The following is a 16,790-nucleotide window of genomic DNA, read 5'->3' as shown; positions in this document are numbered from 1 at the left end:
CAAGGAGGGATTCAGAAGAGTATTCAAGAAAGAGAACACAAAAGGAAAGATGATCACTTAGGGTTGACTCTTCAGTCTAATGCTCTCCCAACTGAGCTATTCCAGCTACACAACTTAGGGTTGACTCTGAAATGATGTACTGGAAATTGAGGGGCAAAGGTGTCCCTAGAGATTAGTCTATGACTTGAAGAGTCTGAGCCCAAGACTCCTGGTGACTTGATACCAATGGGCCCCCTTGAGTTTAGCATCATCACACTTAAGTTTGATTATATATCACAAGACATTAATCCTCCATAACATCTGCCCTCTTTGCTCCCGGTTGGTACCAGTGGTTGCCAAGAAGCACTCCAGTCTAGAATTGGATTGATGACCCCAGTGAATAGCACATAGCCGTGCTCAGTTCCTGCAGGCTATAGGGTACTCACTCCTGGTCCCAATACATTTCTTTCAGGGAGTGCTTCCCAGCCTCACCTTTGGTATCACTTACCTTCATCTCTAGGGCCTCTGGCACTTTCTTGCCTTCCCAAGCCCAACTCCGCTTGGTGAAGTAGTTAACAGTAGCAAATTCAATCAGTGCAGAAAACACAAAGGCATAACAGACGGCTATGAACCAGTCCATGGCCGTCGCATATGCCACTTTAGGTAAGGAGTTTCTGGCACTGATACTCAAGGTGGTCATGGTGAGAACAGTGGTGACACCTGGGGAGAGAGAAGATGAGACTGCAAGATGCTACTGGAAGATTTTGAGAGCACATTTAATGAAATCACCAACCTTTTATTTAAAAGTAGGCACTTGATTTCATTCAAAATATCCTCTTTGAATCAAACAAAAAGAAATATGTTGAAGCTACATGAGTCTACTCCATAACGACTGCATTCAAATTGGCATGGACTCATTCTTAAATATTTCTATTGAAGTTAGTAGCCTATTTCATAAGAGAGTTTTTTTCTTAAAAACTACTTATTTTCACTTATTTGAAAGGCAGAGAAGTAGAGACACATGTTTCCCATCTGTTGATTCATTCCCCAAATGCCAACAAAAAACAGGGCTGGGCCAGACTGAGGCCAGGAGCCAGGGGCTCGTTCAGGTTTCTCACATGGGTAGTGGTGATCTGATCACTTAATCCATCTCCGTCTGCCTCTCAGAGTGCCCCTTAGCTGGAAGGCGGAATTGGGAGTAGAACCAAGACTTGAATTCAGGCACTTTGCTACAGATTGTGTTTCAAGCAGCATCTTAACTGCTGCACTGAATGCCTACCTCATAAGAGAGCTTTTAATTAGAAAAATCTACCACATGAGCTGATACTCACCTTCTAAATACTGTCCCCTTATCTCACAAAGCTTGTGAACACACAGGTAGGAAAATTCACCCCTTCTCTCCAGAACAGGGCCATGGAGAAATTAAAAGGGTGACTACGGCTCCTTGTGAATTTGCTCGTCGCCAGGATGAGCACGGGGATTCACGTTCTCATGAACTCCTTCTTTTGTTCACTTTCTCCTCCATTTTGGTAGTTCTCTTCTGAACAGAGCAGAACTGGATCCAAGACTCAGGGCAGCATGTGAGATTAATAGGGTTTTAACTTCCTTAAGTCTGGACAATGTTCTGATAGTGCTCTTAGGTGGTTGTTTTTAACTACTTGAGAAAATTTTCCTATTGAACTTCATAGACAGTCAAAGCTATTCTAAATCATGTTTCCTGTGAATTTTTGACAAACCAGAATTTTCTTTTAGATCAGTTGGTTCCCTTTTTCAGAAGCAGTGCCATTAACTTAAATTTAAGGCATTGCTTTACATACATTTAAATTCTACCAAAATTTTTTCATGATGTTCTCATATTTCAGATATGCTAATGAGCAATAATTATACTGTCTATAGCTTTAACAGTCAGAGTGAATAATACTAAACCCAGGCAATCTCACTTACTGGTAAAATGATCTTGAATAAGGTGGCATACCTCATAAAGCTTCAGCTTTATCATACATGAGGTGGGTTTGATAATACCAGGTTTTATATATACATATATAGGAATTGAATGAGATATATAGTTTATAATATAGTATATGCAAATAAGTAATCACTTCATAAACAGCACCTTCTATAATTAACATTATTATTTTTACTGACATTAATCATAGGACTGCCTTAATTTTAGTAGCATAATTATGAAATTATTAACAATAATGTTGGTTTTATGATTATTAGCGACAGTACTGTAGTCTGAATGAGTACTATGTTAGGAATTAAAAATTCTAAGTGCTGCCACTTAGTTGGTATGCGTTATGGAAAAACTATGCATAGATTTTTTTTTAAATGCACAAAATTGGCTCATGTGTCGTTTTCATTTTCTGTGACCTTTTGTATCTTCAGAAAGTACCTCAGTCTGTCTGGCCTGCATTCTCTTCATTTTTGAAGATTTCTTATTGTCTCTCTTCCCTGGGATTTTTATAAAGTAGCTGTTGTAGTCAGACTCAAGGAGAATTGAAGTAGGAGGGAATGATTGGTGCCTCTTGGCATGCTATACAAAGTGCAATATGAGCCTCATCAATCTGGACTAAGTAGTCAATGGAATGAAATTCTAACAGGGTGAACAATTCCATGTAGAAAAGCCAGGAGCGAAGGCATTGCTTGTATTAGCTCTACCAAAGTGTTAGCCGTGTGTGCTGTACCCTCTTATGCTTTCTCTCCTCTTTTTCTCCAGGTGCTTACTTACCTATTTACAGTGTATGTGAAAACTTGGTTGAACAAGACGGTACATTTTCAAAAGAGATACCCCCAAAGCAGCATATTTGCAAACATCAGGCAGGGAGTCATCAAGGATAATTAGCAAATCATACTTTAAGCTATGTCATGAACCTGTGACATAGTAGTGTTAACAAACCATCTGGATTTGTAAACTCTGATAACAGACCCAAAGATCAAGTAGCCCTCAAATTATACAAGTGCTACAAAACTGAACAGAATTTGGTTCCCTAACTGCTGCAAATCTTTTAAGTCCCCAGATCATAGATTAATGAGAATTATAAGGGTGAAGGTTTGAGCCAATAATGCTGTCTAAAGAGTGCACCTTTGTGAACCTATTAGGTTGGATGAGGTTATTGAGGTGCAGCCTCTATGAATCATGGTAACTTTAAAAAGAGAGAGCATGCTCCTCATCTTTGCATTCTGGCTGGTCTGATCATTGTGTGTTTCACCATCCACCACACTCATCAGATGTCACCTGGTCTTAAATTGTGACTCTCTAAAACCATGAATTGCAATAAATCATCTTCTTTTATGAGGTATATAAATTCTTCTCTCCAGTATTTGTTATGGAAAAAGAAAGTGACCAAGGGGTTAATAATAACAGAAACAAGCTACCTTATTTATGGTTTAAGCCAGTGATATTTGTCTGCCCTGGTACATTCATAGCATTGTGTTAGCACTTAGATGGAGAAAATTGCACTACAACCTACACTCTCATGCCGTATCATAACAGAGTTATTTAGAGTTCTAGCCTGTCAGGCTTAATGAGAATTACCACCTTCCGCAAAGTTCTTAGCTGGTGAGACCTGGTAGGACCCTCAATCATCCGGCATACTTTGTGGATGGACAAATAGATTCTCAGCATTTTAAAAGAAAACAAGATTGTCATCCGCTACTTCTCTTTCAAGATTCTTGTAGAAAGATGTCATTAAAAGGATAAGGAAGAACTGACTCAATACTTCTTTTGTATTTTTATTTGCTAACATACATCTGTCTCACCTGATATGTGCTTAGTGGACAGATTTTAACCGACAGGCCCACACATATGTCATTTCTCTACATTTATTCCACATGGAGTTCACAATGCCCTTTTCTTGTAGCATTATTATTATTAGCAACAAAATCAACAACTATCTACTCTGTGCCTTACTGAGTGTTAGGTATACAAAAATGAAAATATTTCAAACTACAGCATTCAAAATGAGCACTTGGGGTTAGTGTTGTTGTACATCAGCTTAAGCTGATCCTGTGATGCTGACATACATGTAAGAGCACAGGTGGGAGTCCAAAATGTTCCACCTCTGGTCCAACTCTCTTGAAAATGCACCTAGGAAGGCAGACATTTGTGGCCCAAGTATCTGGGTTGATGCTACCCATGTGGGAGACCCAGTTGCAGTTTCACATGCCTGGCTTCAGCCTTGCCAAATCCTAGCTTTGAAGGGCTTTTGGAGAGAGAATCATAGAATGGATTATCTCTCTCTGTCTTGTCCTCACTTTCTACCAATTTACATTTCAAATAAAAAGATTAAATTTTTATTGTTATTATTATTTTCAACAATTCAATTTTGTAGGTATGGGGAATCCCTGCTCCCACTCCACGCCCTACTACTACATTTTCCCATCCCATCATTTGGCCCATATCAATACAGTAGAATATATTTTTAAATAATCTTTAAAAATGAGCACTTATTTTTCCCCAGGAGATGATCAGAATTAGTAGCCATGTTTCATATTCCTCCTTGCCTCAAACACTCTCACAATGGCAAGTATATTTGTTAAATTCATTGCCACACAAACTTTTAATTCTGTTTTACAACCTACTGAATGTGACCCCATAAATTTCCCCTATATCATTACAATAGAATAGTCCTTCAAAATCAGTAGTGAGTTCATTATTTTGCTACGTAAGTGTATCCTGACATTGTAGGCATGGACAATGGCAGAGAGTCTAGCACCCTATTGTCAAGATTCATTCAAAAGTTTCATTGGGAGTCCATCTTTGATTTCTAAGTAGACAGGCACACTGCATTGTATCTTCACACCAGTATGTGACAGTCTCCACTATACAGTTACTACACATCTAGTAAATGAAAAGCCAGAAAACAAAGTTAACAATGGGAAGAAAAATATAAAATTTACAACAACACGGGGTTAAATAGCATGCTACTATATGACCAATATGTACTTAAGAAATGAAAAAATCAGACTTTCCTGAAGCAAACAATGGTGTTGTGTGACTTAGGATTCAGTGAGGAAATTAATAAGAAAAATAAAAACGACATTTTCTGAATGAATGAAAATAAAAACAAAAATATCAAGCTGCCTGAGATGCAGTAAAACAGTATTGAAAGGCTTACGGATCCTGTATTTTGCATGAAGATTGCCTTATATCAGAGAGAATATATGATATTTGTCTTTTTGGGATTGACTTATTTCGCTGAGCATAATGGTCTCTATTTGGGACCATTTAGTAGCAAATGGTAGAATTTCATTCTTTCTAATGGCTGAGTAGTATTGCATGGAGTAGAGATGTACAGCAGTGTTTTTAACCACTCCTCTTTGGAGAGGCGTCTGGGTTGTTCCCATGTCTTTGCTATCACAGATAGTGCGGCTGTAAATATAGGTTACAGATCCCCTTCTCATATGCAGATTTCATTTCCTCTGGATATATTCCCAGCAGTGGAATAGGAGGGTCACATGGCAGTTTATTTTCAGTTTTCTTAGAAATCTCCACACTGACTTCCATAGTGGTTGTACTAACCTACACTCCCACCTACAGTGAAGGAGGGTAAGTTTCTTCCCACATCCACGCCAGCAGGTGTTGCTAGTTGAGTTCTGAAGGTAGGCTAACCTCACTGGAGTTAGGTGGAACCTCAACGTGGTTTTCATTTGTATTTCCCTGACAGCTGGAGAGCCTGGACATTTTTTCATATGCCTATTAGCCATTTGAATTTGTTCCTTTGAAAAATGTCTGTTCATTTCCTTTTCCCATTTCTTCACAAGGTTGTTTGTTCTGCTGTCCTTGAGTTTGTAAATGTTGGATATTGCTACCAAACGGGTTGTGTAGTGTGTAAAGATTTTTCCCCCATTCCATTGGTTGCTGCTTCACTTTATTGATCATCTTCTGTGCTGTACAGAAGCTCTTCAGCCTCATGTAGTCCCATTTGTTTGTTTTGTCTTTGACTACTTGTACTTTTGGTGTCTTTCCAAGTCATTCATTATTCCTGCATCTTTTTGAGAGTTTCTTATGTTTTCCTTTGCTAGTTTTATGGCTTCTAGGTGCAGAATTACATCTGTGATCTCCTGGTGTCCGTGCAGTAGGTGTTAATGACACGAAGGTGTGAAGAGAACAGCTCCCCTGCTTGGCAGGGCCTGGGGGAGATTACAGCTGTTTGGCAGGGCCCGGCGGATTTCTCTCTGACCACCTTGATGCAGTCTCACCCCCTGTTTGCATGGACACTCAACCACCCCACTAAGAATTCTGCAATCTATTAGGCATAGTTTGCCCCTGTGAGATGGCTTTTACAACCAACATGAGCTTAAAAGTTAATGTTACTGATAATGTCTTGGTGAGTGGGCCTTTAACTGCGCACAGGAGTACAATTAAGCCCATGCTGTTTCCAGACACCTTATTGTGTGCTTACCCATTGCTCTGAGACCTGGCCCAAATATTTAGCATACTTTCTGGGAAATGGCCTGATAAGAGTTTCACAAACTAATGGAAGTGATGGGAGTATGGGTTGAAATTGCTATGACAAAAAATATAGCTATCCTGTTACTGGGATCCTAAAAGCTATCCTGTTACTGGGACCCTAAAGGTTATCCTGTTATAATTACTGTGACCCCAAAAGGCCATCCTGCTATAGCAAAAATATAGTTACTGTGACCCTAAAGGCTATCCTGCTATGGCAAAATATAGCTACTGTGACCTTAAAGGTTAGCCTGTCCTTGCAACTCTCAACTCTTTAGAACATAGTAAATGTAGTTGCTTTGGCTGCCTTCATAATTTTTTAACTAGAGAAAATATAGGGTGACTTTACTAACATCATGTATACTTTTGATTATTGTTTGATCATTTATGAGGTTGTAGAGCCTACAATTGTAGAGGGATTTAATGTTTGAAACTTTTGTCTTAGATTTTTATATTTTTTCTCTTTTAATGTATTTCTCTCATTAAGTGATGGATAAGTTATAGAATAAGAATTGTAGTAGGAATGTATTACTGAATAAGATGTGTTGTCTACTGAGAAAATGTTGGCTGCAACATCAGAATGGATAATGCCCTGTCTTAAGGTGAAACTATCTGTAGAGTTATCTTTGGAAACATTTACTTGCCCATTGTAGAGCAGAAACCTAAATGGAGTAAACATGGCTCATTGCTAATTGCAGTTCCTTCCGTCGTTGTAACTCTTGCTTAGTTAGCAAACTGTGTGGGCCTGCAGACCTAATGACCTTTGGTGCCAATACCCTAATCCCCATAAACCAAGTTCTCAGCCCTTTTCCCATGCATAATTCAAGGTAGGGGTCTGGTTGTCACAGACAGCACCAAGGATGGGACCCAGACTTGAGGGAAGTAAGTAGGGGCTGGCAAGCCGAGATAAGCAAAGAATGTGGGGTTCTCCCTCACTCGCCTCTCAAGCAGTTGTAAATTGTGCCCCCCTTGAAGCTATGTCAAAATGCCCTAAAAAAGACTGTGTACTGCTTCTGTATAAATAAAGCGGACAGCTTTCTCGCGTGGTCCACAATGATGTTGGAATTGTAGTGGTCCGTCTCTTCTTTCTACGCCTACTTCACGCACCCTTCCCGAGCTCCGAACTCAGCTGGAGCTGGACTCCGGCAAGTGGCGCCTAACGTGAGGGCTCGACGAAGGTAAGTCTTTTCTCTCTCTTGCTCTTTGCGGCGTGAATAGGACTTCACCCAGGGTGCTGCAGGCCCCCTGACAGAAGGTCAGGTTAGGAGGGGTGAATAGTCAGAACATTTTTTGAGAAGTTTTGTACCCTCTGTTACTATAAAATTAAAATGGGACAGAGTGCATCTAGCGACAGAAGCTTGTATGCTGATATTATTAAGCATACTTTACAAAAGAGAGGCATCAAGGTTAGTAAAAAAGAGCTTTCAGCATTTTTGCAGTTTATAAGGACAATTAGTCCTTGGTTCCCAGAGGAAGGAACTTTAGATTTACAAACCTGGGATCAAGTAGGAAATGACATCAAGAAGTGGTATCAGAGCCATGGGGGAGCTGACATGCCTTCCTCAACCTATGCTATTTGGACAGTATTGAGACAAACACTGGATACGGGGAAAGATGCTTATGCCCCGTCCTCCCCGACTGCTCCACCCATGGAACACACTCCCTTGATTAATCATAAAAAGGGACGCTCAGGTTCCATTTACGGCTCTATGGAAAATGTCCATCGTGAAGATAAGACAAATTATTGTAAAAATGACCAGGAAGGCTTAATAGATGTGGAAGAGGATCTTTTAAAACCAGAAATATTTCGATCAGGAGTTAAGGATTGTGAAAAGGTGCGGACAGTTGAATTACATGATGGGTGGTCTCCTGCTGTTGATGATAAGCCTCCTAAGTATTCGGTTAAGCAGTGTGAGCCCCTTCCAGCTAGACCAGATCCAGCAAAGGTTGGCTTTAGAGGAGCAATACAGCAAGCGCATAAGGAAGGAGATTTTTTCTGCTTTCCTGTTGTCTATGAATGGGATGAACCTGAATGGGAACCGTTGCCTTATAAGCTTATTAAAGAACTAAAGCATGCTGTCTCTGACTACGGGCCAAACTCCCCGTACACTATGACAATGGTGGAGGGACTAGCAGCAAAGTGGATGACTCCATACGATTGGTTTCAGGTTGCTAAGGCTTGCCTCACAGGAGGAAGCTTCCTTTTGTGGAAGATGGAATATGAGGAATTAGCTAAAGCAGAAGTGAAGTCTCAGGGAACTGTGAGGCGTGGCAAGTCTCTTACCTTAGACATGCTTTTAGGACAGGGCACTCATCTTGGTGTTGCAGAGCAACTTACTCTGCCTAAGGAGACATTACAGCTTGTCTCCTCCCTGGCAATAGGAGCATGGAAACGCCTGCCGTCTCCAGATCAAAAGTCTTCAGGTTTTGTAAATGTTAAGCAGAAGCCTGAAGAGCCTTTTGAAGATTTTGTAGCTCGACTTACTGAAGCAGTGAGCAGGACAGTAATTGACAATACAGCTACAGACCTCATAGTTAAACAGCTAGCTTTTGAGAATGCTACTCCAACTTGCCAGACTTTAATTCAGCCAGTGAGAAGGACAGGAGATTTGTCAGACTATGTTCGAGCTTGTGCTGAGGTTACTCCAACTTACATGCAAGGGTTAACTATCGCTGCAGCTCTTCAGGGTCAAACTGCTACTCACGTTTTAAAGAACATGAGAAGTAATCAAGGAAGTCAAAAAAGAAACAATTGTTATTCTTGTGGCGGAGTTGGACATTTTAGCCACAGCTGTCCTACCAGAAATTTGTCTCAGAATTCTAGACAGGAAAAAACTTATGTGGACAATCCTAAACCTAATATAAATCCTCCTCACACTGTCTGTCCACGATGTGAGAAAGGATTTCATTGGCAGAAGGATTGTCGATCTAAACTTCACAAGAATGGGACTGTTTTATTGCCTCAGAGCCAATTTAATTTGAGTAATCAGCCCGTCCAAACTCAAATGCAGGGAAACGGGAGGCGGGCCCAGTCCCGGGCCCCCCAAATAATGGGGACACTACAGGCTTCTTTCAACCCTTTCCTGCAGTCAGGCGGGTCTCAGACCTCCAGCGTGCCACCCCAGGCAGCGCAGGACTGGACCTCAGCTCCTCCACCTCAGCAATATTAACCCCTGACTCGCCAGTTGTTTGCCTGGCCACCGGAGTTTTTGGACCTTTGCCAGTAGGAACTATGGGACTTATTTTAGGAAGAAGCTCCACCTCTCTACAAGGAATCCAAGTTATTCCTGGGGTGGTGGATGCTGACTATTCTGGTGAAATTCAGGTTATGATAGAGCCACCAACAAAAACTATTGTCATCCACCCTGGTCAAAGAATTGCTCAGCTAATTATTATGCCTTATTTCAACATGGGCAGCTCAGCTTCCCAGCACCCTCGAGGCAAAAATGCATTCGGCTCCAGTAATGCAGCTTTTTGGGTTCAGGAAATTCAGACTCAGCGACCTACTAAAGTATTAGAAATTCAAGGGAGAAAGTTTCTTGGACTGATGGACACAGGAGCTGATGTGTCTTGCATAGCTGGGAAAGATTGGCCTTCTTCTTGGCCTACTCAGATGACTCCTTCACATCTTGTGGGGCTTGGTCATGCCTCTAATGTAGCTAAAAGTTCCCAGGTCCTGCCTTGGTCAGATGGGGAGCAGCAAGGAACTTTTGTTCCTTACGTCGTGCCGTCTCTCCCCATCTCCTTGTGGGGAAGGGATGTCATGGCACAAATGGGCCTTTTACTTGTGAGTCCTAATGAGCTTGTAACCTCACAAATGCTACGGATGGGTTTCCATCCTGACAGAGGCTTGGGTAAGTCTCTGCAGGGAAGGACATGTCCTGTCTCCATCCGACCAAAGCAAGACAAAGCAGGCTTAGGATATCAGGATTTTTGATTGGGGCCACTGTCCAAACAACAGCAGACCCTATAATATGGACCTCCTCTATGCCTGTGTGGGTAGAGCAGTGGCCCCTAACCACAGAAAAATTACAGGCAGCATCTCAATTAATTAATGAACAACTTTTGTTAGGACATTTAGAACCTTCTACTAGTCCTTGGAATACTCCAATTTTTGTCATTAAGAAAAAATCAGGAAAATGGAGATTACTTCAGGATTTAAGGAAAGTTAATACTGTTATGGAGCCCATGGGAGCTCTTCAGCCAGGACTGCCCTCCCCTGTTGCTGTTCCGAGGGGAGATAATATCATTGTTGTAGATTTACAAGACTGTTTTTTTACCATTCCTCTGCACCCAAATGATAAGCCTAAATTTGCTTTTAGCCTGCCTTCCACTAATTTAAAACGACCTTTTCAACGGTTTCAATGGAAAGTTTTGCCCCAAGGTATGAAAAACAGTCCTACCTTGTGTCAAAAATTTGTGGACTTAGCCTTACAGGAGTTTAGGAAAAAATTTCCAACAATTTATGTTATTCACTATATGGATGATATATTAATTTCTCACAGGGACAGAGCTTTTCTACAAACAGCCCTTGCTCAATTAGTTGAAGTCTTGACTAATCATGGCTTGATAGTAGCTCCTGAAAAAATTCAAGTACAACCTCCTTATAATTTTTTAGGACGGCAAATACATTCTGATTTCGTTTCACCCCAGACTTTACAGCTCAGAATGGATAATCTAACAACTCTTAATGACTTCCAAAAACTTTTGGGAGATATAAATTGGTTACGTCCCTATTTAAAATTAACTACTGCTGACCTACAGCCTTTGTTTAATATATTAAGAGGAGACTCTAACCCACGGTCTCCACGACTACTGACAGATGAGGCAAGAAAGGCATTACAGTTGTTTGAGTCTAAATTATCTCAAAACAGAGTTCTTAGGATTGACTATAACCTCCCCTGGCAGTTAATTATTCTACCCACTGTTCATACCCCAACTGGATGCTTGTGGCAACAAGGGCCTTTAGAATGGCTATACCTCCCTTCGATGCATAGAAAGGTTATTACTCCTTACTGTGTTTTGATTTCTACCTTAATTACAAAAGGACGTCATAGGAGTAAGGAACTGTTTGGTAAAGATGTAGATGAAATAATTATTCCCTATAGTTCTGAGCAGCTTACTTACTTAATATCAGAGGATGAGACATGGCAAATTGCTCTCTTAACCTTTGTGGGTAAAATCTCACATCACTTACCCAAAAGCCCCCTTTTACATTTTATTAAAGTCCATCCTGTTATATTTCAAAAGACTTGTTCCTCAACTCCTGTGCCTCAACCTGCTTCCTTAGTCTTTACAGATGGATCATCTAATGGAATGGCTTCTTTAATTATAGATTCTCAAAAAATTTCCTTTAAGACAGAGGAGAAATCAGCCCAGAGAGTGGAAATCTGTGCTGTTATTGAGGCATTTAAACGTTTAAAGGATGTTGCTTTTAACCTTTATACAGATTCATCTTATATTGCCACTCTTTTCCCACATATAGAGACTACTCCTTTAACTGGCAGCCACACTGCTATCATTGCCTTGCTTACCCAGCTGCAGGATCTAATTTATCTTAGGAACTTGCCCTTTTTTGTCGGACATGTGAGAGCACATTCTAATCTGCCCGGACCGATGCACGAGAGCAATGCACTCGCTGACTCTCTAACTAAGATTGTGGGTACAGTTCAGACTGCAAGAGAGAATCATGCTCTTCACCATCAAAATGCTACTGCACTTCGGTTCCAGTTTCATCTCCCCCGTGAGGTGGCTCGAGCTATTGTGCGAGAATGTGCAGTCTGTCCTCAGGTGCATTCCGCCCCTAAGATGGGAGTTAACCCTAGAGGTTTGAGGCCTAATGATTTATGGCAAATGGATGTAACCCACATTGCCAGCTTTGGACGAGTGGCATATGTGCACGTTGTAGTTGATACCTTTTCACATGTAATTTGGGCTACGGCTCGAACTGGAGAAGCAATTAAAGATGTCACACAACATTTATGTGCTTGCTTTGCAGTACTCGGTTGTCCTAAAGCTATAAAGACAGACAATGCTCCAGCATATACTTCTAAGGCATTTCAATCATTCTGTTCTATGTTCTCTATTTCTCATTCCACTGGAATTCCTTATAACCCCCAAGGCCAAGCTATAGTTGAGCGTTCTAACCAGATTTTAAAAACTCAAATATCCAAATTACAGCAGAGTGAATTCAAACATTCATCACCTCAATATATTTTAAATCATGCCTTATTTGTGCTTAACCATCTTAATTTGGATCAGAATGGTGAGAGCTCATTCTCGAGACATTGTTCTCATATTGGATCCTCCCCTAAGCCTCTGGTAAAATGGAAAGATGTCCTCACGGGTCAATGGAAAGGTCCTGACTTCCTTCTAACTTCCGGAAGAGGCTATGCTTGTGTTTTCCCACAGGACTCAGACTCGCCAATTTGGATTCCAGATCGACTAATTAGACATCATGTCCAACCTTCCTCAACTCCCGGGGCATCCTCCTCGACCACAATCAAGGCTTCGGTCCCGCAAGAGACGTCAGCAACCGTCCCTCCTGCCAATAGCTCCACCTCAGATGCCTGCGAAATGCCTGCCTGAGTCATCATCTCCTGAGAACATTGCCACTGAAGAGCCTGATTTGTCAGCCACTGAAGAATTCCTGCCGACCCTCATGTCCGGTTTACAGCTTCAACCTCCCCTTATCTCACATCCACGAGCAGCCTCTACGCGCCGAGTCTCTCCTCCTACTTGGGGCCAGATCAAAGCCCTAACCTCTTCAGCCCAACAGCTGGTGATTTCTCAGCAGCGCCCTTGTACTGCTGATAATTTATTTGTTGCCATGCTTGCCATCCTTACAATTCAGGTGGGTTTCCTACCCATGACCACTGCCCAGCAATATTGGGCCTATATTCCTGACCCTCCTTTACTCCATCCAACCACATGGAATTATCAGGAGATTAAGGTATTTACTTCTGACTCCTCCCTTATGGGAGGCAGTCAGGACTCCTTTGTTAATTACAAGATTTCCCAACCCTTTGATTACCATGGGCATGCAGATGCTTTACCTATTTGCTTTTCATCTCCAGGTGTCCTTCCTATCCCTGGCTGTGTTACTTTAACTCGTCGATTTATCGTTACAGACTCCCCTAACCCTAATCAACCGCCAAAACCCTCAGGTCACTTAGGTTCCTGGCAGCAAAAACAACTACTTTGGCTTCTTAGTTTTGCTTCCATTACAGATTCTCCGAGACCTAAAGGTGCTAAAACTCACCCTTCTGCTTCTGCCCCTTCATCTATTGCAGCTTGTCAACCTCCTGCCAACCTTCCTCATGCCTGGGACCATATTAATCCTTACACAGGATACCCAACCTGGTATCAATGTGTATTTCCTGACAAAACTGTTTCTTTTCAGGTACCTAATGACACCAACCTCGTATATGAATGGTCCACCTCCACTCCTCATGATAACTTCCTTCCATATTTTAATTTTTTGGCAAACCATTTTAATTGGTCTAATAACTTTATTCCAGCCTCCACAGTCCTCAAACACTGGTATAACTCTGGATGGGTAACTCCTATTTTTTCACTTCTTCCCTCTAACAACTCTATTCCTCAGCCTCATCTTTATAAATTATTTGCAGCAACAGATTCAGTCATTTTTCGACGCCCCTTTAAATCACCAGTTTCCAAAAATGTACGTGCTTGTCTTCCTTCCCCTTTCCTTGTCCTCACAGAAGGACCCTTAGGTTCCCTCTCCATTACCCAAAATGGCTCTATATACACTGTAATTTGTACTAAGTGTATTGTTACTAATTGTCTTAATTCTTCCCTGACACCTGGTACTTTTGTCATCTTAAGAAGGCCCTCATATGTGATGTTACCTGTGAATTTGACTGAGCCATGGTATGATGATGCCGCTCTTTATGCATTGGAATCAATTTCTACAGCTTTATCACGTCCTAAACGCTTTGTGGTTTCCTTATTTTTAGGCCTCACCGCCTTTATTACCCTTATTGGATCTCTTGCAGCTTCAGCGACCGCCCTGACACAACAAGTTCATACAGCTCATCATGTTAATACTCTTTCTCGTAATGTTAGCCTTGCCTTATTTACCCAGGAAAGTATTGATAAAGATTTAGAGGCTAAAATTAATGCATTAGAAGAAGCAGTGATTTATATTGGCAATGAAATTCAACACTTAAAAACCAGATTTGGTGCCACTTGTCACAGTATTCATAAATGGATCTGTGTCACTCCTCTCCCTTATAATGACTCACATGTTTCTTGGAATGATGTTAAAACTCATCTCCAAGGTGTATGGAACGGTACTTCTACTACTCTTAGCATCCAGGAATTACATGCCCAGATTTCTGCCATCTCCCACTCTCGACTTCAGACCATTTCCGCGGGAGGCATTGCTAATCAATTTTTACAATCTCTTTCATCTTTCATTTCTGGTAAAACCTTTTCTACATTTTTTACTAATTTGGGAATCACGCTAATTGTTCTCCTTCTTGTGTTGTTTCTTGGCCCAGTCATCTTCCGACGTTTGAGCTCCATGATTCAAGCCACTCGCAGAGAACTGCGCATCCTTCAACTTAATAATAAAAAAGGGGGAAATCCTGGTGTCCGTGCAGTAGGTGTTAATGACACGAAGGTGTGAAGAGAACAGCTCCCCTGCTTGGCAGGGCCTGGGGGAGATTACAGCTGTTTGGCAGGGCCCGGCGGATTTCTCTCTGACCACCTTGATGCAGTCTCACCCCCTGTTTGCATGGACACTCAACCACCCCACTAAGAATTCTGCAATCTATTAGGCATAGTTTGCCCCTGTGAGATGGCTTTTACAACCAACATGAGCTTAAAAGTTAATGTTACTGATAATGTCTTGGTGAGTGGGCCTTTAACTGCGCACAGGAGTACAATTAAGCCCATGCTGTTTCCAGACACCTTATTGTGTGCTTACCCATTGCTCTGAGACCTGGCCCAAATATTTAGCATACTTTCTGGGAAATGGCCTGATAAGAGTTTCACAAACTAATGGAAGTGATGGGAGTATGGGTTGAAATTGCTATGACAAAAAATATAGCTATCCTGTTACTGGGATCCTAAAAGCTATCCTGTTACTGGGACCCTAAAGGTTATCCTGTTATAATTACTGTGACCCCAAAAGGCCATCCTGCTATAGCAAAAATATAGTTACTGTGACCCTAAAGGCTATCCTGCTATGGCAAAATATAGCTACTGTGACCTTAAAGGTTAGCCTGTCCTTGCAACTCTCAACTCTTTAGAACATAGTAAATGTAGTTGCTTTGGCTGCCTTCATAATTTTTTAACTAGAGAAAATATAGGGTGACTTTACTAACATCATGTATACTTTTGATTATTGTTTGATCATTTATGAGGTTGTAGAGCCTACAATTGTAGAGGGATTTAATGTTTGAAACTTTTGTCTTAGATTTTTATATTTTTTCTCTTTTAATGTATTTCTCTCATTAAGTGATGGATAAGTTATAGAATAAGAATTGTAGTAGGAATGTATTACTGAATAAGATGTGTTGTCTACTGAGAAAATGTTGGCTGCAACATCAGAATGGATAATGCCCTGTCTTAAGGTGAAACTATCTGTAGAGTTATCTTTGGAAACATTTACTTGCCCATTGTAGAGCAGAAACCTAAATGGAGTAAACATGGCTCATTGCTAATTGCAGTTCCTTCCGTCGTTGTAACTCTTGCTTAGTTAGCAAACTGTGTGGGCCTGCAGACCTAATGACCTTTGGTGCCAATACCCTAATCCCCATAAACCAAGTTCTCAGCCCTTTTCCCATGCATAATTCAAGGTAGGGGTCTGGTTGTCACAGACAGCACCAAGGATGGGACCCAGACTTGAGGGAAGTAAGTAGGGGCTGGCAAGCCGAGATAAGCAAAGAATGTGGGGTTCTCCCTCACTCGCCTCTCAAGCAGTTGTAAATTGTGCCCCCCTTGAAGCTATGTCAAAATGCCCTAAAAAAGACTGTGTACTGCTTCTGTATAAATAAAGCGGACAGCTTTCTCGCGTGGTCCACAATGATGTTGGAATTGTAGTGGTCCGTCTCTTCTTTCTACGCCTACTTCACGCACCCTTCCCGAGCTCCGAACTCAGCTGGAGCTGGACTCCGGCAGTGATCCTTTTAGAGTTTTTTTTTTTTTAAATATAAGGTGACAGGTGAGGGTCTTGCTTCTCACCTCTGCAGGCTGCTATTCAATTGTCCTAACAGCGTTTGATGAAGGGTCCAGGCTTTTTCCCTGGATTATTTTCAGTTGTCTTATTAAAGATTACTTGGCTATACATGTGTGGGCTCCCTTCTGGTGTTTCTATTCTGTTCCATTG

The 16,790-nt window shown here is 41.4% G+C and overlaps 1 protein-coding gene across 2 annotated transcripts in view; it reads right to left on the bottom strand.

The window, feature by feature from the left end:
• The window catches only part of GABRA3 (gamma-aminobutyric acid type A receptor subunit alpha3), a 220,692-nt gene that overhangs the window by 9,724 nt on the left and 194,178 nt on the right, over nt 1-16,790 (bottom strand). For both annotated transcript variants that reach the window (XM_040999901.1, XM_040999900.1), the window contains one exon: nt 488-699. In XM_040999901.1, coding sequence (XP_040855835.1) covers nt 488-699 — 212 coding nt within the window. The remainder of the gene's footprint in view (nt 1-487; nt 700-16,790) is intronic.

The sequence above is a fragment of the Ochotona curzoniae genome, unplaced genomic scaffold (genome assembly GCF_017591425.1).
Source record: "Ochotona curzoniae isolate NIBS_2020 unplaced genomic scaffold, NIBS_Ocur_1.0 scaffold_1852, whole genome shotgun sequence".
Taxonomy (NCBI): Eukaryota; Metazoa; Chordata; class Mammalia; order Lagomorpha; family Ochotonidae; genus Ochotona; species Ochotona curzoniae.
This window is presented reverse-complemented; position numbering and strand designations above follow the sequence as displayed.